The sequence below is a fragment of the Sphaeramia orbicularis genome, chromosome 15 (genome assembly GCF_902148855.1).
Source record: "Sphaeramia orbicularis chromosome 15, fSphaOr1.1, whole genome shotgun sequence".
In the NCBI taxonomy this organism is placed as follows: domain Eukaryota; kingdom Metazoa; phylum Chordata; class Actinopteri; order Kurtiformes; family Apogonidae; genus Sphaeramia; species Sphaeramia orbicularis.
Genome location: NC_043971.1, coordinates 31,206,727 through 31,230,493, shown reverse-complemented (window position 1 = coordinate 31,230,493; position 23,767 = coordinate 31,206,727). Strand labels below are relative to the sequence as shown.

The 23,767-nt window shown below is 38.7% G+C and overlaps 2 protein-coding genes across 4 annotated transcripts in view; both read left to right on the top strand.

Annotated features, from left to right (window-relative positions):
- Positions 1 to 323: 323 nt before the first annotated feature.
- Positions 324 to 8,308, top strand: LOC115434231 (monocarboxylate transporter 9). 3 transcript variants are annotated; one of them, XM_030156060.1, is made up of 6 exons: positions 324 to 655; positions 1,979 to 2,230; positions 3,967 to 4,110; positions 5,155 to 5,250; positions 5,770 to 6,648; positions 6,768 to 8,308. In XM_030156060.1, exons 2-6 carry the CDS (start codon positions 2,032 to 2,034, stop codon positions 6,950 to 6,952), a joined length of 1,503 nt encoding a protein of 500 aa, XP_030011920.1. In that variant the 5' UTR covers positions 324 to 655; positions 1,979 to 2,031; the 3' UTR covers positions 6,953 to 8,308. The 3 variants fall into 3 exon arrangements, with proteins under 3 accessions (XP_030011920.1, XP_030011917.1, XP_030011918.1); XM_030156057.1 differs by lacking the exon at positions 324 to 655 and adding an exon at positions 757 to 1,139; XM_030156058.1 differs by lacking the exon at positions 324 to 655 and adding an exon at positions 1,446 to 1,829.
- Positions 8,309 to 10,698: 2,390 nt separating this feature from the next.
- The window catches only part of LOC115433861 (protein FAM13A-like), a 19,754-nt gene continuing 6,685 nt past the window's right edge, over positions 10,699 to 23,767 (top strand). The window contains exons 1-12 of the mRNA XM_030155417.1: positions 10,699 to 10,940; positions 12,599 to 12,800; positions 12,926 to 13,135; positions 13,609 to 13,789; positions 15,582 to 15,753; positions 15,868 to 15,989; positions 19,448 to 19,630; positions 19,834 to 19,933; positions 20,168 to 20,268; positions 21,268 to 21,325; positions 21,926 to 21,997; positions 23,307 to 23,520. Of these exons, the coding sequence (XP_030011277.1) occupies positions 10,911 to 10,940; positions 12,599 to 12,800; positions 12,926 to 13,135; positions 13,609 to 13,789; positions 15,582 to 15,753; positions 15,868 to 15,989; positions 19,448 to 19,630; positions 19,834 to 19,933; positions 20,168 to 20,268; positions 21,268 to 21,325; positions 21,926 to 21,997; positions 23,307 to 23,520 (1,645 nt within the window). The 5' untranslated portion in view covers positions 10,699 to 10,910. The remainder of the gene's footprint in view (positions 10,941 to 12,598; positions 12,801 to 12,925; positions 13,136 to 13,608; positions 13,790 to 15,581; positions 15,754 to 15,867; positions 15,990 to 19,447; positions 19,631 to 19,833; positions 19,934 to 20,167; positions 20,269 to 21,267; positions 21,326 to 21,925; positions 21,998 to 23,306; positions 23,521 to 23,767) is intronic.

Sequence of the window (23,767 nt, the reverse complement as noted above, 5' to 3'; positions counted from 1 at the left end):
TAAAAATAATCGAAATACATAATTTCTACACACAAATCTGGTTTTGTTCACATACTCTTCCTGTTAAAACTACAGCTATATTTGATTTAATCGTTAACACAAAAATCTTTTTCAAATAAACAACTTTGCTTTGTATTGTCACAGTTTTTTTATGTTGCAATTTTACAACTTTTTTTTTTTTTTTTTGGTAATTCTACAGTCATTTTTTACAGTGTGGGTCTTTATGGGTTAATCAATCTTAAAGGAAACGCTTGGATTATTTGTCATTATTTAGTGAGGTAAAGGCTGTCTAATAGTTAACTTTATATATCTTGCTGATATACTGTGTTTCTTAGAGCTCAGCATAAAGAGGGTTCTGGCAGTGCGCCCTGCTGGTGCAACGTGGTGGCGTTATTACCATCCAGCAACCGGTTCAGACTGGACTGACGGCAATATGAACAATGTTCCTGTCGGGAAGTAACACATTCACAGACACTCATCGGTAGTCATTAAAACCCCATCTTCATCCCACTTACAAGTAGAAAAAGTTAATTGAGTTCATGTGTTTTTTGTGCCATGATTCTTTTACTTCCTTGACTGTGTTAATGTTTACAACTGCTTTGTAAGTTGCTTATGAAAAAAGAAGTGATTTCTACGCGGGCGGAAAATCTATCAGGTAATTTGCATGGATGTGGGTTCATATGTATGTACATGCCTGCAATTAAAAAAAAATGAATAAATAAAATAAATAATAATAATAGGATATAAAAAACAACGCCATCCAGGTTTGCCTCCTCTTGTGTACAGTCAGCCTCTATCTGCGCCGTGCGCTCCAGACGCGCAAAAGAGGAAGCAGCGCTGTTTCCTCCAGTTGCCGGAGATGAGGCTCCTGTACCAGCAAGAACAGCTTTGAACCGGTTTGGTTGCCGGCTACAAAGCAGTATGAAACGGATGCTCAGTAAGCATTGTTGCTGCAGACTGCCTCCACACGTAGGCACACCGCAGATCGCAGTTTGTAGAACAGCATTCGAACGTGATGCTTTATTGTCATCCGTGTAAATTTGGAATGTGAGCTTATATTGGAGAAAGGCTTCCTGCATGGAAAGTTCCCGCAGAGCGCACCTCTGCAGGCGAGTGCTGCTGTGTTTATAGATGCTGAGGTGAGTGCCGCATTTGTTTATAACAAAATACCCACCGCCGTGTTTGTCTTCTATTCATTCACATTTCTTAACCATCAACAGATTTAATGAATGTGTTTTCAATTTATGTGATAACTGATTATTTTTATTTTATTATTAATGGCAATGTCAGCAGCCTGTTATTACTACCTTTATATACAACTCTTATATTTTGATGACATTTCTGTATTGTAACACTACTTTGCCAACAAACAGATCTTAAATGAAGAGCTTGTAAAAACTTCCCCCCCCACACACCTCCTCTCCCCTCTCTCCCCCCCCCCACACACCACCACATCATAGAAGCAGTCATGGTAAACAAAGTGTGACTTGGGGTGCTTAATGCTGCCGCAGTGATGTATAAAGTTGCTCTTCGCCACAAATTATTCATAAAGGAGGTCTGAAAACTTGGGTCAGCAGAGGAGGCGAGCTTCTCCCCTGTGTATGAAGGATCACAGCTGAATCATGGAAGGGAAGGTGGGGTGAGGGGCCACAAAGCAGTGCAGCTTTTTCTTGACTTTCTCCTCCTTCAAGGTGTGGTTACAGAGGAAGGGACAAAAGGAGCCGCTTTTATGGGTTAGTTGCAGTCAGTCTGTGTTCAAGACCTTACACAGGTGTCTTGCCTGTTCGCCTGGGCCAAGTGCTCCAGCAGCCTTTACATCCAGGCTTTGTGTAAGTGGATATTAGAAACTAGAGTAGATGCTTTCAAAGTATTCCCAGGGTTGGTGAGAGAACAACCCTCACCTTTTTCTATGGTGATCAAGCCGGCCTTTACTACTGAGTGTTGTTCTTGATTGTCTGTCTTGTTTTGTTCATCACAGGAGCCCTTCCGCTATCACAGCTGTAGCAGATCCCAGAGGGCGGCAGTAACACCATGGCTCCATCTACTCAAGTGCTGGACGGAGGATGGGGGTGGGCGATTGTCGTGGCCTCATTCATGGCACAGCTCCTGGCCTACGGATCACCCCAGTCCGTGGGCGTCCTGTACCCAGAGTGGCTGCATGCCTTCCAGGAGGGCAAAGGCATGACAGCTTGGGTGGGCTCCCTCGTCGCTGGAGTGGGCCTAATAGCCAGTGAGTATCACAGTCTGTAATCCTCAAAGTGAATCCACATCAGGGTCAAAGAGCAAAATTAAAACCCAGTTTAGTCAGATTAATGAGACAGTCACATTTTGGAGATTTGAGTTGATGGAGTCATTTTAGAGCGGCTTTAATGGAAGGAGAACAGAGAGATCGTGGTAAGCTTTAAACTTCAATACATTTCACTTCAAATTACTGCTTTTGGTATCTGTTAATTTTGCAGTAAGCAGTAAATGATTGTTTTTGTACGACAGAACATATTATGGTACAAAACACAACCTATACGGCTATGACTGTGGGATAGATGTAATGTGTTGACAGTGTCTACAGGTGTCAAAGAACACACTTTACTTTAGTTGCCGCGGTGTGTTTTAATAGGATGGAGAAACTAGGGATTGCCATTAGAAAGACTTTGTGGCTCCCTGAGCAGAGTCGCTGATATTGATTTTCTAAGACAGCAAACAACTGCAAGTCATCCATGAATGCAGGAGAATCACTTAGCTGTAATTTAACCACAGAGGGAAAAAAAAAAGATTAAGAGAACTCGAGGGAGGAGGACAGTCACGGTAAGACTGCATACAGAAGACAGAAATGTGAACGTGTGTGGAAGGTAGCTATTATGGCAATTTCAGAATGATCTCCGATGAGGGAAAGTAAGAGGGAAGGACTGTTGAATAAGCAGAATAAATGATAGATGTTGTCCTGCGTTGACGCTTTTAGTGCAGGGAGAGCCTGCCTGGCATCCTGGTTTCTTGCTGTCATCGTTCAGTGAGGAGAGAGGTAAAAATGAAGACTTGACAGGACAGCTCTGCAGTTCTTTGCTGGACTACAGTTCTGTTAAAGTGTGAGAAAAATAATCCATGTAACACGTCTGAATCCAGTAACCTCAGGATATGGGAGTGTTTATCAGGAGTCTGATACTGTGGGGCGTATCTGTATGTGTTTATAAAGGTGGTGTTGTATTCAGCCTTGAACCTGGTTTAAACCCAAAATGATTGTAATTTGGTTTAGTATGAAATGTTAAATGTTACACAGTGGCCCCTCAACCCCTCAGAGGGGATATGAGATCACTTCTGAGAGGTTAGTACCATGAACCTAATGTGAGTTGGCAGCTTCCTGGTTAGATACAGCGCTGTTGTCAAGTATGTGTTTTTATCCAGGATACAAGACATCATTCAGTTTCAGAGACAATGTAGTTTAAGAATTGTCACTATTTTTTTTTTTTTTTTTTTTAAATTTTCATATAGTTTTCCAATTTGGTTTTGATTTTATATTCATTTTTGAGTGCATTAATTGTTTTTATTTACACATTATGGACTAGTTTTATTTTACTTTTTGTTTATATTTAGCGTCAATTTAGTTTTATTAGTTTAGTTATAGTTTAGTTTTAGTTATAGGTTTTCTGACTTTATGATAAAAGTCTTGATATTTACAAAAGCCATTGTCCAGAAAAAAACAAATTAAAGAAGAAAAATTTAATTCTTTCTCGATCCTTTTAAATTAAAGAAAATTTCAGAGCACATACATTGCAATGTGTTAGCGTTTCTTAGTTCACTCTAGTTTTTTATATTTTGTACAATGGTTTTTCTTTTATTTCAGTTAATTATTTTGTTTTCCCTGCTAGTTTTTGTTGCCTATGATAACCCGGTTTACTTTAGTGTTATCACCATCCTTCTCTTGAATGTTTAACCCTTTGTTTGTCTGCTTTGTGTCTGTCTGTCATCACTCAGGTCCTATCTGCAGTGCTTGTGTGGATAACTTTGGGGCTCGTCCAGTGACGGTCTTCAGTGGTGTGATGGTGGCAGGAGGCCTGATGCTCAGTGCCTTTGCACCCAATGTCCAGTTCCTCATCTTCTCTTATGGGATTGTTGTTGGTAGGCAAACCCTTTGATGATAACCTTGTCATGATTTCTAATGTAATCATTCTCCTTCCAGTCACTACCCTGCATAGCTGATAGTTTGTCTTCAGACATTATTGACATTACCTTTGACTCAAACAAACATACAGGTAGGAGTGGCTCACCTAAGCTTCCTACCGTCTACCATGAGGATGTCTCTGTAACATATTGTATAATCATTCCAACAGGTACAGGTAAATGTAAAGTCCAACTATTATGCAACAAGAATGAGTTGTCAGTTATTAGTCGATGCATACCGTTACCAATCAGTGTTTAAAATCACCCTGAAAGCAGCGTTTAAGCAAACAGTTTACCATCTGAGCAGTGTGCTATATTCAGCAATGTTGTTTACATTTGTAAGAGAAGTTGACATAACGTTAAAGCTTCGTCTGAACCTCACGTCACATGTGTGTGCATGAGCCCACTGCCACCACCTGTTAGAGCACATTAAGTGACAACCCAGCTGTGAAATCCTGCTGAACCCCTTTTACAGTCAGCACTTTCTTATAGGTCACGCCTGAGAGAGGAGGCCATGCATATTTGAAGATCGACATTTATTTTTAGAGATGCCCTTAGATGATGACTGTCGCTGTTCATGCACGTGCAGCTTGTTTACCCCTCACTGAAGGTCCTTAAAATTCATGTGTGTAATTGTATTACACAAGAAGAAGCAGTGATTACAGGTTGATGTGCATCATATTCCTATCTTTTTTCTTCTAAATGGGTGTTGACAGTGAGGTGGTTGTTGTGCAGTATATGTTTTTAAAAAGTGCAAATACTAACACTATTATTAAAGGTTTCCAAAGGGGTGAATACTGTGATTAACTATTCCATATTAAACTTAACACAATAATTCTCTGATATGAATTTTACAGTTGAATGATGATTTATTTTACTTTGCATTTTGTGCCAGAAACTACATCAAACTTTCTCTCCCACTCATCTGAGCTCATGGAAATAATGTGACTGCATTTGTCTATTTTAATCTTTTTTCCATCTTTGTCCTTTCTCTCACTGCAGGCCTAGGTTGTGGTCTAGTCTACGCAGCCACGTTGACAATCACCTGTCAGTATTTTGACAAGAGACGCGGCCTGGCCCTCGGCATTGTCACTACAGGTACTGCTGCCCCCCCTCTGTCCTGAGCTCTCTGGGTGCACACCAGTTCTCCATGCTCACTTCTTTCATGTAAGAGCAGCTGGGAGCCTTAAAAAGCCAAGGTAAACATCTGCAGGATAGTCATGACAGAGTGGCCTATTGTATTGACGTGGACCACTGACCTGCAACCAGATCTGGTTGCTTGAGAATCAGTGCTTTCATGGTAATGTTTCAGGCAGGTTGGATGGATGTTTTGAAGCTTTGTCAGGTGTTACTAATATTAGGAACAATAGCTCTGTTCAGGTTACTTAGTAGGGTGTGAGAAATAGTCACTATATACAACACCATGACTCAGCAACTACAGCAGTTTAGTGCAGTACACCTAGTTAGTTGTGTAGAAAGTCTCCTTTGAAAATAAGCCTAGTTAAACTTTAGAGAGGACTATTGGGAGCTTATACACCATATTTAAAGAATATCAGAATAAAATAATTCACAGTGATATTATCTATCTCTAAAGTGCTTCCTTTGTTTTGTCTGTAGGTACAAGTTTTGGCGCTTTCATCTACGCCACTGCACAGAATGAACTGATTGTCCTTTTTGGCCTCGATGGCTGCCTGCTCATCATTGGAGCCGTTGCGCTAAACTTGATGGCCTGCGCTGGCTTCATGAGGCCCCTCAACATGCCAGGTTACTACCTCAAACAGAAGGCTGCTTTGGAACGCCACACAGAAGAGCAGCTTTTCGAAAAGCCCCAGCTGGATGACTTGAAGATTACAACAGGTTCCTCCACCACCACTCCAGAGAAAACTCTGACAGTGAAGGAGCTGCTCATCACCATCGATTCCAAGGACTTGTCCATTCAGACAGAGAAGAAGAAAGGAACCTTCCTGGCTGGCTTGGCCATCATGAAAGTCATCAAGAAGAAGCAACAATCTTACAGCAAATATATCCATTCAATGCATGAAATCCTGCAGGACCAGGCCATGGTGGCTTTCTGTATTGGTGTGTTCCTGTTTAGTCTTGGGGCGTTTCCTCCTGTGCTGTTTATTGAGGATGTGGCTCAGAGTGAGGGACTCATTGAAGAAGTCAGCGTATTTCCTCTGGTTTCAATAGGGGCCATTGCCACTGGTGTGGGTAAATTAGTACTGGGTATCCTGGTGGACATCAGATGGATCAACGGCATCTATCTGTATGCTTTCACCATGTTCGCCGGGGGTGTAGCCCTGCTGCTTATCCCTATTACTAAGAGTTATCTTGGCCTGCAGATCCTGTCTGCTGTCTTAGGTTTCTTCTCTGGAAACTGGTCTCTCACCTCTTACATTACAACAAAGATTGTTGGTTTGGACAGACTGACTCAAGCCCACGGCATCCTGATGTTCTTTGGAGGCTTTGGGATCATGCTTGGACCCCCTGTTGTAGGTAAGGAAGCTTGTCAACATTTGAGTGCATCAACTTTAATAAAAATAATAAAATAAAAGTTAACTGCTGTGTCTGTGTTTTCTGACTGTACTCATTATGTTTGTATCATCACTTTCCAGGTTGGTTCTTTGACTGGACGCAGTCATATGACCTGGCATTTTACTTCAGCGGGAGCGTCGTGGTGCTGGGTGCCCTCATTCTGTTTGTCCTCACCCTTCCCTGCTGGAACAGGAAAGACACTGACAATGACAGGCCAGACATCCACTACACCAGCAACTGTGACAAAGTTGCTTCTGTAGCGTGAATATGAATACCTGACATAAGGACTCATGTCTCACGCCAACTGCCCAGCAACTGTCTGCTGTACCTAAACACCTCTAAGAGGAACTTCTCTCTTTGATTTTTGAGGGAGATCTGCTACAAGGTGTTACGAAACCAAAATATTAGCCAGAGGTTTTGAAATACAGGCTCCTTTGCTGTACCTTGCCTGCATTTCTCAGGTGGATACCATATACTGCAAATGTTTTTAAAGATTTTACCTAGATGCCTGTGTTGTTTTTTTAATTATTGCCTCATTTTATGAGGTACACTAAACAATACTACTAGCTCCCTATTTTACTGTTTTTTTAATTCTTGGGAGCTCTGAAATAAGATGGTACCTCTCATAACAATGGGAAGACAAAGGCTCGTGAAACCCTAATACTATTTAAAACCAATATGCAAATGCACAAAACATCTTCCAGAAATTCTATCTGGAACAGAGAATACAGGGATTGGACTAGTGGGGAGATCTTTGACAATTGTAAGTCTCGCAACCTGTTTTTTATTTGGGATTTTAATTTTTATATGTTTCAGTTACTTCACTATGTAACTTACCAAAGCATCGATGATAGTCAATGCCTGGCAACACATAATGCCTGTGGAACAACACATAAGCCTTGCTTTATAGATAATCTTCATTTTCAAGTGCATTGACTTTTACATTACTTTTACATCTACTTTTATACTTGTGTGATTTCAGTTTACCTGTAGGTTTTTGCACAGTCAAAATGTTATAAGTAACACTGATAACATCCTACTGTAACCATGTTGACTGCATGTTAACTGATTTTGTGGCATGATTATCACAATCATTCTAAGCAGGCTGGACCTTTCCCATTATACTCTCTGCATATGTGTACTTTTGTGTTATGTGTTTAACTGGGTTTATGTATGTGTGTTGTTTGATAAACTTTTCTATAAATGTTTGTTTTATGTTCTTGCCTAGGTGAGGTTTATAAACACACAGTGGGTCATAGGTGCACATTTAGGCCTTCTGTGAAAATGAGATGAGTTAAGTTGGACGTTTATGTCACAATAATTGTAATGACTGTTTTTGCAGTAGGCTTTTAGAATCACTTGAAAGTTGTAGTCAGGTCTCAGGCATAAGGGTTAATCTGGGACAGTAGTGTTTTTTTAGTGTTAGTAGGAGACATTTCAGGGTGCGAATGGGTGTGTGTACAATACAAAAAGCTCTGACCAAGAAGGCTAGAGACAGATGGACTGTCACTTTTTCGTCAGTGCTGCTATTTTTTTAAATGCCAGTATTATACAGTAATAATTGTGTATTTCTGTTCTGCGATTTTATTTAAAATGTGCCAATAAATGATATTTAAATACATATATTTGCATGTCCTTTGTCAAACCATGAGACTGAAATACAACTTGACTTTCAGGTACAATGACAGCCCTGTAGTCATATCTGACAAACAGCAGCTGTGCAGTTTTAGCTGAAATTACCAGCTGTGATCCAGAATCAGTCCCAGTGTGCTTTTAGGGGGATTTACAAGAAATTGCAATGCATAAACATTGACAGCAAAATGGTGACATCTGATGTAGCAAGATTAAGGCACTTTTGTGTAGGAGGAGACAGTGACTCAGAATATAAAAATCACTTCACATTAAACTTTTACTGAAAACAAAGATAGATAGATAGATAGATAGATAGATAGATAGATAGATAGATAGATAGATAGATAGATAGATAGATAGATAGATAGATAGATAGATAGATAGATAGATAGATAGATAGATATGTACTTTATTGATCCTGAAGGAGGCATGTGAATGGTCATCTCTGAGGTTGACTTTGCTGTGAACAATGAATTGCTTAACATCAGACCACAGTGGTGATTTGCTGATTGCAGATTGTGAATTGTAGCTAAAAGCTTTCTCTCCTTCCTTCTTACACACATTCACCCACACTTATCAACAGGTGGAGGTTTACAGCTGATTGAGAAGGCTGTGAGGCAGTTCTACAGTTATCTTAGCCCTTTTATATTCATTTTAGTCATTTCAATTTTAATGTAAAAATAATGTCAAAAATGTGTGCCAATATTTTACCACTTTAAATTCACATCTAAATCAATTTCACTCAAATTTTAGCAACAAAATGACTTTAATAACTATAACATTAGCTTCAATTATCAAAATTCAATCAAATTACATTTTAATAGACATTAATTTTTCAATGTATTCTTGTATTTAATGTGGCCCCAACAACACTAAATCTAAAATGTTTAACTCTTTCATGCATAATGGTCACAACATTGGACAGCTTGTATATCTATGGATTTTGTTGTTTTAGTTCCATATCAGCCAACACAGTGGATGCTTATGTATCATCCCATACACCGTAATTCATATCATTACTGTAAATCTGCTGTTCCAGATAAACCTGATCTCCACTAACATGTTTGACTGTAAAAAAAATTGCTAATTGTTATTAAACTGTAATTAACAGTTTTGTTTTGTTTTTTTAAACAAAAAGTTTCTTTCTTTTTTTTTTTTTTTGCATATTATCTCCATGCAGGTATTGTTAAAATGTAAGAAAACATCAGAGTAGCAGCATTAAAAATGTTTTTTTATCTCATTGTTTCCACACAGTATATCAGTAAATACATGTGTCTTTGCTTCTAAAATTAAACACATGATTTTGTAACTCCATGAAAAATAGGTTAAAAAACAAAATCAATCACATTTTTTTTATTCATGCCTAAAGAAGAATAAAAATACTAAGGAAAAAAAAAATCTTGATTAAGGTTCTCATAATTCATGCATGAAAGGGTTAATAACTTTTGAAACACTAATCTATTGATATCAATACATTGAAATAATTCAGGTAAAATGCAGTTTCTCAGCTTTTCAGTAGCATCAGATATGACCCACTTTGATGTTCAGAGACTAGTTAACAAGTAAATACTGTCATTTTCTGCAACATTAATTTCCCCAATATAAGCTTGTGTTAACTGTTCCTGCTCAGCTCGTCACACACACACACACACACACACACACACACACACACACACACACACACATAGACACACACACACACACACACACACACACACACACACACACACACACACACACACACACACACCACTCTCATAACACTAGTATGACAAATGCAGTGGTGTCATATACTATATTTTGTTGAAAAAGTCACCGTTTCATCAGTTTTCTCATTTTTGATATAATAATCTTTGTATTTACCCCAAGCTCTTATTAACATTCACATGATCAATAGATTAAATCAGGGAAAATATCTGATTTTCACTGAAAAAAAAATGCAAAATGTAGAGAATAGTTGACAGTAAATGGTGATAAATGACTCAGGAAAGCTTAAAAGTAGGGAAATGAGACACCAGAAAAATAGTTCTAGTCCTCTAAAGGTTAACAAAGCATAACATACAGACAACACAAGAATATGATTATCATTTATATAGAATCAAACTAAATTTCTAGGGTCCAGGTCTGAGGATGTTAATGCAAAACATCCATCCTTTGAAATCGGTTTAATGCACAGTCTCAGAATAAGTGACCTTCTGGAAGAGATGGAACATATTCCTTAAGGAACATTTTTTTCTTATGACAGTACACAAACCTGTTTACACCACTGACTGGTTTGTGAAAATGCTTGGAGCTTTATCATCCATGATGCTCTTCACCCGACAACCCGGCCTCCCGTCACCATGGTTACACACAGGTACCACGTGACCAGCAACATAAACAATATTCCAGCTAGCGAGAGTCACTCTGAAAAGTAAGCTAGGTTAATTTAACAGATGTCAAAACGGCAAAAAATTTGGAATGGAACGGCAACGCCTGCTCATATTTCATACCTTCTCCTAATTTTAGACACAGAAGCGTCATGTCGAAGGGGTAAAAGTGCGGCTAATGTCTGAAGAATGGAGAGTTGTCGTGGTCCGTTGAGCTGAAAAATGGGAGCAAGCGCCTCAATGTCGCTCTGTGTAAGTTTAGCAGTGGGCACTTTCCACAATATTTTATCCTTTTTTTACAGACTTTTACCATTCACTACCTTTTTTTTCAGTTTTTACCCAATATTGCCTTCATTAATGACGGGTAAAAGAACGCATTTCACGTTATCGTCCGCTGACAACATCTGAATAAAGACACTAACTTGCTAAGTTACAACATTGTATGCTTTATTAAATATGAATATGTCTTTTCTTCTTTTATAAATATTTTCTTTTTGATGTTCTGTAGCGTTGTAATTTTCTAAGAAGCTAAATATTTACACGCCATAATATGTGCAAAAGTCTTAAAAAACCATAAAGAAAACAAAGCCAGTCATTTTCATATATTTTTTTGATTGCCCTTATATTGTGCCTTATTGGCAGGCTTTGAAGAAAAAAATTACAGAGTCCATTTTCCATTCACATTTGAATCCACATACTTGGGAAAAGAGAATCCGAGGATAACTAATTCACAGGATAAGTATCTATTCAGAATATTATCGGTGGCAGGTAAAAAAGACATCACTAGGAAATGGGTAAAAAAGGATGCACCAAAAATGGAGGTTATAGATGACATCTATAGGATGGAGAAGGTGACTTTTCTGTCAAACTTGATTCAGACAAATTCACCAATTATTAGAAAAACTGGGTTGACTTTGTAACACCATTAAGAGCTGATTTTACTTGATAAGAGTAACGTGCATATAGACCCATGAAAACCTTTGATTCATGCTACACACTGTAAATGTTTGGTGTTAATCTTATAGAGGGGAAAAGGGTTTCTGGAAGGAAAGAATGGAACAGGGAAAAACACTTGTTATTTCCTATTAACTGTATTTTAGGTTACTGTGTATATTTTTATTATTTCTGTCATTGCTCCCCTGTATGAGTATGTTTTTGTTTTTTGTTTGTTTTTCTTTACATATATAAGTTATATACATGATGTAAAATGCTGATAAAATAATGCTGCCTGAAAAAAATTATGAAAAGATAATTCCAAAAAAAAAAAAAAAAACATGAAATTTGTTGTTAGAGTAAAACTAAAATAACCATATATATGCATGTCAGGGTATCTCCATCAAGATACACACAACTGTAATATTAAGGAAGTATGTAAAAATGACAGAAAAATATGAATATTACAGAAGCTGTATGATATGTATGCTCTGCACAGAGATGATCGAAGGCCAGAAATATTCTGAATGAAGCTTGGTATAATATATCACAATATGATTTAGAAAAACTTCCAGAGAGTTGATCCAACAGAGTTCAAGATGTACTAAATCCAAGCAGAGGTTACACTAAATACTGACATTACCTGTAGAAGCCATTTACACCTGAATTTTTTGTGTTTCAATACTGTGCAAATATTTACTGTATTTTATTCTCATTGTACTAACAAATAGACTGAGAAATAAATATGTAAACTTATTAAAACCCTGATTATAACAAAGGTAAAGGTGATCTGAGATTGCTCCACAGTATTGGAAGTATCCCATCCCATCATACTGTAACCTGGACCCTTATTATGAACATTTATAAGATGAAGAGTGTCTCGATCAATGACAGATTTTAACATCTTTTCACTGTAATGTCGCACAATAATGCTAAATCACATAGTGTTGACTGCTGCATGTTGTCTTTTCATACAGAGCGACTCCTCCTCTGTCAAGATCCTGAGGCAGGGTGCAAAGGTTAGCCCAGAGCCCATCATTCAGACCCTGGTAACAGAATCTGAGGCCATGGTAAAATGTGTGTTTGGTGTTGCCTTGGAAACTCTAAAAGAAGATGGACAGATGGTGTGTGGAATCCCTCTTGTGTTGAAAGACATGGTGGAGTACCTGGATAATAATGGTAATTGACTCCTGTCTTACTGGTCTCATTCTCTATTTTCTTTCATCGTTTGATCCCCCCTATTTACTTTCTTTTCTTAACATTCTATAGAAAACATTGCCAACTCAATTTCCTCTACTTCGCAGGAATGAACCACCGAGGTCTATTCCGTCTGTGTGGCTCAGTGGCGCGAATGAGGCAGCTGAGACAACGATGGGACAAAGGGGAGCGTGTGGACCTACAACATGAGGCAGATGTCTCCACTGTGGCCTCGCTCCTTAAACTTTTCCTTCGGGAGTTGCCTGTCCCCATAGTTCCCGAAGCCCAACGCAAACAGCTGATCCTGAGTCTCACAGGTACAAACAAATCATGGTCAGTTCAGACAGAGACATGGAAGGAGTATCATCTCCCTTTTCATACAGTTAGAATGGCAGCTAAAATAAACTTGGCATTTGTGGACTTAAAGGAAGGTTATGATTTATGTAACTAAGCCAGTCAGCAATTCCTGGTATTTCTAGGAATGTCTCATGTTGCTAGCACCTGTGATTCTACAGCATGGATGAAAACAAATAAAGAAAGATTTTACAGCTTCTTTTAAAATGTATGACTATAAATTAATCTTTTATCCACACTGCATTATTTCCTCTATTGATAGGACTGATTATTTATTGACGATTTAATAAGGATTCTTATTGTTTGAAGGTTTTATACATGTTAAATCCAAAAATTGCTTTATCCTCTGAGTTATTAATGATGGGTGGCTGTATACATAAATGTGAAACAGGTTTTAAATGCAGTACATGTACCATCATAATATTTTCTTTCACAGGATCAGCAGATGACACACAGATTACCCAGTCTCTGAGAGAAAATCTTTGCCACTTTCCCAATGACAACCTCACCATCTTGTCTTACCTCATTTACTTCCTGTCCAGAGTGGCTACTCACAGCCAATCAAATCATATGCCAATGGAAAATCTGGCAACCATCTTTGGGCCGTGTATATTCCAGTAAGTAACTGTTGTTCGTGCCACATTAAAATATTCTCCAGAGCAGTTCTGGCACACACGCACGCATACATGCACACATGCACACATGCACACACACAAACACAATGTTCCTTCAGTTGCATAGTAGCATACACACAAGTTGAGCAGTTGTTGGGGATGTAAAATGACATTTGGTAGAGTATCTTAAATATATAGTGCTTCATTGTTGTAGTTGTTAAAGTTTTTTTGCCCGCACTTATAATGTGCAGTAATTTAAAAAATAAGAAAACAAAACAGATGAGGAACAAAAGAACTGGCCATGTATAACTGACTTCAGCTCAGACCAAACACACCTTCATTTCTCCAACAGATGGAGCATTAAGCTGGGGTGGAGTCAGTTTTGTCTCCTTAAGGAAATGGGTGTGGAATGTGGCCGATAACGCAGCACGCAACTGCACACATCCAGACATAAAGAAAAAGGGAGAGAGAATCCATTACTGACTGTTGCCTCTGCTTTTCTGTTTACAGAACTCACCCATCACTGTAAACACACACAGTCTCTTGGGAGGCACACTCGCAATTATGCTTGTGGCATTTTACTATGTGCCACTGGAAATTACACACATATTCAGTGAATCTTCTAATGTTTTTGCTTCTGATATGAGAATGAAAGCGTAAATAGTCTTTTGAACTAACCCAAAGTGAATGTGCACTGAAAACCTTCTTACCTTCTGTTATCCAAGCGTGACTTGTGTTTGTCATCAGTTAACAAATCATAGTTGTTGATGACAAATTGGAGGTTGGAGGTCTGGAAATAGGCTATCATGGTATCACTTTGCACATGTTCGCCACGCTGCCTGCCAGCAGTATTAGTATTTGTTGTTACATGTACATGTCATACAAGCTCGTTTCTAAAACTGTTATGTAACACACGTGACACTGTTCCAATCCAACAACTCCATTTGACCTGCAAGTACTGGGAACATACTTCTATAAATATTCAGATTTTTCACATTCCCTTCCCTTCTTTTCCCTACCCTTCCTATGTGCTATGTTAACCTGTATGGTATGCAATGACATCTGAAATGACTCAATACATTGTGACAGCAACAGCAAAACATTGAAAATAAATGCTGCTTTTCATGGTTATTAATGGTGAGGTAAAACTAACACAAAAACTAAAACTAGAAATGAAAACAAAAACAACATGAAAGTAAATAAAAAGTCAAATGAAGTAGAATTATAGGTAAAATTGGGTTTATTTTTGATAAGACTATAAATAACTAAATATCTAGCTACTGGTGTTTGAGCTCTGCTTTGGTTTGAGCAATATTAATGGTTCATAGTAATCAAGAATAAAATGGTTTTGCATAATAACTGGACTTAAATAAATAATGGTTTTGTACATCATATTTTATTTCATGGCTTTCTTCATCTTTAATAGCGTCTGCACCTGAAAGCATGGCTCATGAAGCCTGAATGACTAAAAATAACACTAAAGATAAAAACTAGTAAAACAAGAAAAACTCAAATCCAGTGCAAATACAAATGAACTAAAATGACTTTTGCACTAGAAAAAGTAGTTAAATGTAAAATTAAATAAAAACTAATGAAATTACATGAAAAATAGAATTACGGTGCTGTGAAGATATCTACCATAACACTGCAGTACTTCATAGTCCTATCAGTTCTTGGATTTCACTGCAGTTTATGCCTTCTACCACTAGATGGCACCCTCTTGTGGTGTTTTTGTGAAATACAGCACACATATAGCCCATGCAACACTGTGCTGTTATCTCCCTATCTCTTGCAGCGTTCCAACAGGACCCAGGATGCTGGAGGAGCAGAGTGTGTGTAATGCATTGTTGCTGCATCTTCTCAGGCATCACAAGATTCTATTTTTGGACCCAAATGAACAACAGCTGACCGCCTCTATTGCATCTTCATCTCCTCCTCCTCCTCTCTCTGTTCTCTCACATTTTCAGGTGAATGATCAAATGAAACTGTTTAGATTTTGGTCCACTTATGGGCTCACATGTTGTATGACAACACAAAAACACCAAAAAACTCTCTTTTTGCATCCATGCCATGAATGGAAGGTCCGTCCCAGCAGCTGTCAGTCAGAGCGGAATAGTGTGGAGAAGTTAGAGGAAGAGACAGCTTCAATCTCAACAACCAGCACTTTCACCCAAACAACGCCAATACGCTCTCAGCTCAACAGGTATTGTTGTCACCTCTGAGTTACCTCTCAGTAATTTCTTATCAAGCCTTGACTCTCATCTCCTCTGGAGACTTCATTAAAGTGACTCCCTTGGAGAGGGTAAAGTCTAAATATAGAACATCACTGCTTTTTTTTTCTAAGGGGAATTTGCTTCTTTGTTAATTTCTGATCTTTAGGTGTTCTGATAACACAGGCATCAGATTTGTAAGAAATTCTGAAATTCCACCATTTTTTACAGTTATTGTACAATGCTCTCTATTGTTACGACAGGTTTCTGCCCCTTCAGAGACCTGATTAATTCAGCTTGTGGCCCTTAAGTAAGTTATTTTAAAGGTTAAAAACTCAGTTTCAGACAGGATTCATTACACTATATACTACATAAAAGAAAAAAATATATAGGCTAGCTTTATTAGATAAACAATAAAAGAACAAGAAATAGATAGGTTATTAAATAGTATGATTTTTCTAATTATTGTTTTTAGGGGGATATCAGTCAGTTTTGGTAAAGGCAGGTGGCTCCAGGAGCTTCCCTCAGCAGCTTAGTCACAAACTGCCTGTAGTCAACAGTAAAAAGTGCTGTTGTTTGTATAGTCGGCCCTCTTTTTAGTTTAATTGTGTTTAAAAATAGCCTTGCAGTGTCGCTGCTGGAAAGAGCAAAGAAGTGGAACAATGGTACACTGGTCGCCCAGACTGAATCTGCATTCTGACAGCCATCTGCTTGTGGCCAACTTTTCCCACTCACAATGTGGGAGCTCTTGACCGCAAGCAAGTGTGCTATTTTCTATTATTAGATTTTAAATGTGGGTTGCCAAGAGGTTGCAATGCAGACAAAAGTTATATTTATATATAGTCTTATTTTGTCCCTATAAACTGTATGGAAATTTTACATGTGTTTGCTGATTAACCTTTAAGCCATCAGTATATGATGTGAGTAGTTTTGTCCAGACTGTATTTTTATATTTATATTTATGGACAGGAATGATTTCTTAAAGGTTTACAAACAATGGAAACACTTTTGTGTCTCATTTTAAGCAGTTTTGTTTAATATCAAATCTCTGTTCATAGTCATGTGATTGCAATCTGTCGTTAATGAAATTTATATGAAAGAAATCATCAGGCTTTGGTTGTATAAATTCTGCTGGCATTATAAAATTCGTGAGCTAAATGAGGTGGTAATCTGTGATTGAGTGCTTGGGGTCACCTAACTTGAACTGCAGTGTTAACTGGTGTGATTCACAGTCTGGATGGTGTTAGTTACAGGCCAGTGTCCTCTCTCTGTCCTTGTTCCCTGTCTTCTATCTGCTATTGACTAAAAGGCATGAATCCCAAAATTAAAATACATGCATGCAAAATGAAATGTTAAGCCCACAGGAATATTCAGAAGAAACTGCAGCTGCCTAAAGGTCAGACTGTCATCATATTTCAGTTTTTACAAAAGGGTCAAACAGTGAATTGTCCCTCATCTGGTGAGGGAACATGCTTGGTGGTCATCCAAGTCTTTGTATAGCACATCAGTCTGTTTCCACAGCTTAAGTTGATGCAGGAAGCCCAGCCCAGATGTCCATCTGCTTGGGATGTGTTTTTAGCTATTAGCTTGTGCTTTTTGGATTAAACTAAACACAGAATCCATACACCCCAGAGTAATAATAGCTTCACCCATATGAAGCAGCCCATTACTATTTGTGTGTTCTTTTATGGGCTTACTTAAGCTCATGTTGAAAAGGTAAGTAGTAATACTCTTACAAAAAGAGGTTAGCTGCTCCTGCTCTCCTCTGTGTCAAAGTCCAAATTATCCTGTGGCTGTCATTGCTAATCTTCCAGGTGCTTATTCTTTCAAACCGATTTGTACAGTTAAATGAAGAGTTCCTGACAACAGCAACAACACACCATCATATTTATCACTGTTAAGAATGAGACACAACCATCTGTGTGGTTAAATACTCTGCATGTCTTACTGGTATTTGTCACTTTTGCTTTTTCAAAACATATCTGGCATTTAGCTACCAGACGTCTGCCCATGTCTGGACCTCTAACGTCATAGTCACTATTGATTCAAGTCTAATTATACTTACACACAAAGGACAAGATTTCAGAACAGGCATCTGTCTTCTGTCTCTTACCAGTTGCACATTAGATAATATTTTAGACTGAAATATCTGTAAAGTAAATATAATAAGTGTTTGTTCTGTTGGTTGTTAGGTCAGTTCTGGATATGTATTTCAAATAATTATTGTTGTTGAATAATTACTGTACATTTGATATACAAGAATAACCGTAATTATGCTCATCTATGTTTGCACTTGTTGCACATGCATCTGCACATACATAAACATCTAAAGGGATATTACATTTCAGAGGCTGTCTGAGCTTTATATCAATTTGTGGATGTTGTGTGTCTTGTCTCAAAGTGCTCTGGCCCACTTTCACCAATACCAAAGTGGTACAACTGCTATTGGTTGACCCCAAAACATGACTAAGCACTGTTGTATGAGAGTGTTTTTATATCCGTGCCTGTGTATTTGTGCACTACATGGGTTATTGAGGGGGATTGGTGAGCTCTCTGCCTCTGGGCGTTAGTGGCATTGTTGACCATCGCAGTGCTCGTCGGCTCTTTGGTTTCCTTATGCCTTTGACTCTGTTCTCCAAAGCAGCAGCCTGTTCTCTGTTACATGTTGTTTATATTCTAGACTGCTGTGAGGTTTTGTTTTGTTTTTTTGCCAAAGGATGTTTTCCTGTTTTATCTGCTTTAGCATTGACGACAACTGTCAACTGACAGCTACAGTCCTCCACAAGTGAGTGAGCTAATCTAAGATGATCTGCAGTTTATGTCTTTTATCCCTCTGACCCTAAACAGAAGCAAAGATTGTTTTGTGCATCTCATATTTTGATGACTGTTTAAACATATCAATACCGGCTATGGGTGTATTTTTCTGATACTTCAGATTTTTTTTAGATAATTCTTATTTCCGAGTAATCAAAGTTTTGTTATTAAATTTTTTAGGATGTTGCAGGAAGAGCAGTTTTAATCTAAGAAGTCATTTATGTTCATGATGCATCCTGTCATCAGTTTGACTAACAGACTAAGCAGCTGTCATTAGTTTCTTGTTGTTGCTGTGCTGGTCCATCTGCTCTACATTACAGCGCCGGAGTCATACACCCCTTTAAGCAAGTAATGTGACCAATGGGATCTTTTAGGTTCACGTCGCAACAAATCAGTCGTGCTTGTTCTTGCTTGGAGCAGCTCATTAGAGCTTCATGAAACGTGTTATTTTTCCAGCATTGGATTAAGCACTGGTGATTGTGTTTGTTTCTGCTACCTGAAGCTAAACTGTTTGAAAGTGAACTTGTATTTGAGTAGTTAAACTCAGGAAGGATACTCTGAAACTGGTTCCTGAGGGGTTATTTTCTTCCTCATCTTCCCTCTCCCCTTTTGTCTGTCTTACATGCTGTGCCTGTAGTCCTGACACACTGGAGCTGGACTGTGAAACCAGCTCTGATGTCAGCACAGCCTCTCAGCAACTGATTCCAGACCAGCTAGAGGATGGCAGAGAAATCAGAGAGAAAGGGTCAGAGCAAAAACAACTAACAAAAAACAAACCACCTCAAAGCATCCAGGGGGACTCACCAAAATCAATGCGAGCGTGAGTGTCTTCTTTCTATTTTTGTTTTTCACCTACGGATGCTGTTAGATAATGTTTTACATCTCAAAGTATTTGCCAAAGGTGTGTCTGTTTCTGTTTGCTTTTATTATACAATTATATTTGCAATCTGCTTTGCTGCTAATACAAATGTATATATTATGGAGTTTAGTTTATGTGTATAATGGGTATTTCTTCATCAACAGGATGACACCACATGCCATGTCAGTTTTCTCCTCAGTATCAAAATCAAAAGAAGTGGAAGGAGACAAGTTAGAGAACACTTCGCAGGATGACTGTTTAATGGTGTGAAGTTTTTGTTTCTCACTCTGGCTTCATTACCTTTTTGGCAGAATCTCTAGCTATGAATATCATTCAGTGGCAAATTGTTACAGTGTTAGTCAATCTGCGGGGAAATGGATCTACATTGTATAATAACTAAAGGAACATATAATGCTGCAAAAGTTAACAAAGCCCTACTATGGTTATGTTGAGCGTGTCTTTCAGGCCATAGAGATTAATTTATTAATTGATTTCCAGGATTCTACAGATGCAGGACATCTGTCATCTCTTTTGAATTCCAGTATTTTGGAAGAATCACAAAACAGCAAATCTCAAACCCAGGCTGAGCTCACAGAGAGGTGAGAGGATAACTTCTGCTTAAAGGCTAAATACTATGACATTTTGTTGACGCTGTACTGTTGTGTCTGCTTTTTATTGCAAACATTTCCTCATTGGTCTTGACAGATGACATTTAGGCCCCATCCAGTAGAAATCAGCAATTGGAGATGGGACTTGGTTCAGAGCGGTTGAAGTGTATTCGTTTTAATTTGATTAAAATTCTTTAGACACTCCAGTCTCAGTTTGATTGTCTTAGTTCAGCTAATTTCTCATCAGTGCCAACAGCGGAGAAGTAGGTTATCAGAGCACAGCGCTGCCCTCAGTCATGCTTTTGATATGATTCCGGTCTATATAACAACGACTTGCCAAAGGCACTCACATGTAGCAGACCGGCTACAGAATAAGTCATCCTCACATGGTGGCATGCTGACTTCCTCAGAGCCCCAGTACAGGTCAGCACAGTTATGCCTCATTAATGTCAGAGATTCTAAGTCATAACCTTAATGGCAGTGCCAGACGACTGTCCAGCCCTAGAGCGACATGGAACAGTGCAGCACTGCCTTTCAGCAAATCTGATTTCTGATCTGGTGATATATTGATTATGAATAATGAAAGTCAGCACGTGTATTAGACTCACATGGATAGTGATGCTAACAGAGGGAGAAACAATGTTCATACTGTATAATCACTTTAGTTAAAGTATAATAGTGTTAGAAGTAAGATCTTCTGTCAAAAGTTAAATTTCTTATAGTGCAAACATGTTGAATGTCTTCTTTCAAATCATTATGTCATTTTATTTGTCTCACACACATATAAGGACATTTAATACTGAGACCACTGTAGATACTACGGGATGTACGAGTAGCATTATATCATGCAAACGTATGTTTTCAATAGTCCAATGAATGTAAAAGCTATATTTCCTTCTAAAATGCATGTATGTCAAAACTATACTGTGCTTGGTTAACTGTTCTCATGTGGACACAGTAGACATCATTTTGTCTTTCATATTTTCGTAGCTTGCAGTCCTCCTTAAAGGACGAGAAAGACAACACATCTACAATCCCTGAGCAGAAGGTTAGCAGTTTGTCATTTCACATTTATCTGCTGTCAACACTGTGGTTGTTTATTCGGGCTTACATGTCACGTTATGTGTGTGCAACTAAAATCCATACTGACAGAGCTGTAGGTCAATCCTCAATGCACAATCAATTAATGTGAGAAAAAAAAAAGGTTTTAAAGGTGATTAAAATCCTTAAACAGACAGAAATGTCCATTAAATAGAAAGCTAAACACAACTCCTCATTAATGATACCAACACTGACCTATAAAATGTTACCCTATTAACCCATATTAAAAGTAATCTATAAGTGGAAGATTTTATTTAGCAGTAGCTTACAAAAGGTTTCTTCTTTTAGTATCACTCAGATTAATAGTAATGAAAACAGGGCTAATTGGTATCAAATCTGGGACAATGATTAAACTTTCATTGTATACTAAATTTGTAAATCTAATAGTTCTTTCAAATGTCATTTTTTTCATAGCGAGTGAGTGAAAAAATAATATCTGACTCATTTTCAACTATCTTTGTGTGTCATTTTGACCTACATTGCCTGTGTGTCTGTGTGTTGGAGTGTGTAAGTGGAAAGGGAATTCATTGGTGTGTTTGCTTTTCAGGGGAGAGGAGGAGGAGGATGTGGTGGTTGTCTTGACAGTCACAATGATTGCAGAGGCAAGAACAATTGTGACGTAAGTTCTCCTCCACAGTCTTTTAGGTACAGAAATTAACACTTCCTTATGGTATCTATGACAACAAGGACCACTGATACCTCCAGGCAGTTTGTGTGCATTTCTGCTCACCTGTATGTGTGTGTGTGTGTGTGTTAAGTGTGAGCTTGCCAGTAGGTGTTTTGCCACATCGATAGAAGTCTCACTCCTTCCTCCTCCCTTCCTCCCTTCTACCTCCTCTGTGTGACGCACAAAGCAGCATTTTTTTTATGAATGAATGAGAAGGGTGAGAGCGGCGAGACCAACGCCTTATCGGCTGCAGCTGGTGATGATGATGATGCCGAGAAAGAAGTCAGAGCCCTCAAAAGAAAGCGCTATTAAAATAAACCAAATACTTTGCGTCGAAATGTCTTTTATTATACTCAAATTATTATTGGTCCAGTATCTATTTACGTCAGTCCAGCGGACACACACCCACATATGCACACTCATACACTAAAAAAATGAACAGAGGCAAACAGCTACGTGACTCCCTGCAGCTCGATCAAATAGACTCCTCAGCTCAGTCAGACAACGTTGCCGTGGAAACACCTCCTCACATACAGCACCTCTCTCTCTGCCTTGTGCACACCCACTTCGCACGCACCGACATCAGTGGTATTCCCGCTGCCCCCCCTTTTCCACATGATAAATAATCCATGTGGAGGCAGTTCAGCAGCAGAAGTGCCAGGAATGCCGCTCGGATGGAAAGCCATGTGGATTTAAGGATTCCGAAGTACAATTTCACGCTGACTAGCACACACCAGGTGATCTGGGAGCAACAGTGAAACGGCTTATGGAATTGTACTGTGTTGCACATGAGGGATTCCACACTAGATACTGCTGACATGTTAGGAATCTGACTGTCTGTAAAAAGTCAGGGAAAATTCTTGTTTAGCTGATTGCTGCTTCTTACAGACCTGAGGTGAAAGGAGTGAACCATCAGGTAATATCAGTTTGTGCAAGGATCCCTCCAGCTGTTTACCAAGACCTTATTAAAGCTGCTTTTGCACCTGAGAGAAGCTACGCACTGTGGACTGAGGACGCCTGGTTGCAGAGTTTCGTCCTGCCTTTTGCTGTCACCTTTTTCAGGAGGAGTGGGCAACCTTTCACCTCATCCTTCAGCTATTCATTTTAAAAGAAGAGAGCGAAATGGTCATACAACTTTTGCATCATTTTGGGATTCCGCAGCATCATATGAAGCGCTGAAAATTCCACAGTCCATCTTTCTCACCCCTCCTGTCCCACTGCCATCTCCAGCCCTGAGGCTATGTTCTGCTTCTGTTTCCAGAGCCCTTCCCTCAAGGTGCAAGCCCTAGAGGGTGACCTGGGGCTTTCATCCACGCCAGTAGACCCTGGAGCTCAGGAGCATCTACCTTCACAACAACAACAACCTCTTTCATCTGAGGAGACAAACCTTTATTTAAACCACACTCTGCTCCTACACTCACCACCTTCACCACCAGCTCAACAGGGTCATCTCACATTCAGCTCATCAGAGCTAGGTAAGAAATGTTACATTTCAAAGTTTTTTCTGTTTTGGAAAAGAATTAATATTTACTATTTATCATCTTAACATACTATAGGTACATTTTTTTTGTATATAATTTATACAGGAATGACCCTCATGATTTCTCAGACCTGGGTGTGTCTCTTAAGTAACAACACATGAGACGCTGCTGCTACCACATACCTGCAATGTGGTGAATCAGACCTTGCAATATTTTAGTGTTTTAATGCTCTTGTACATTT

Bases quoted from the DNA above. Each gene is read 5' to 3' on its own strand.
- LOC115434231 (XM_030156060.1), top strand. From the start codon at position 2,032: ATGGCTCCATCTACTCAAGTGCTGGACGGAGGATGGGGGTGGGCGATT. The intron at 5,251-5,769 runs GTACTGCTGCCC...TTTTGTCTGTAG, and splicing joins CCTCGGCATTGTCACTACAG to GTACAAGTTTTGGCGCTTTC. The intron at 6,649-6,767 runs GTAAGGAAGCTT...ATCACTTTCCAG, and splicing joins GCTTGGACCCCCTGTTGTAG to GTTGGTTCTTTGACTGGACG.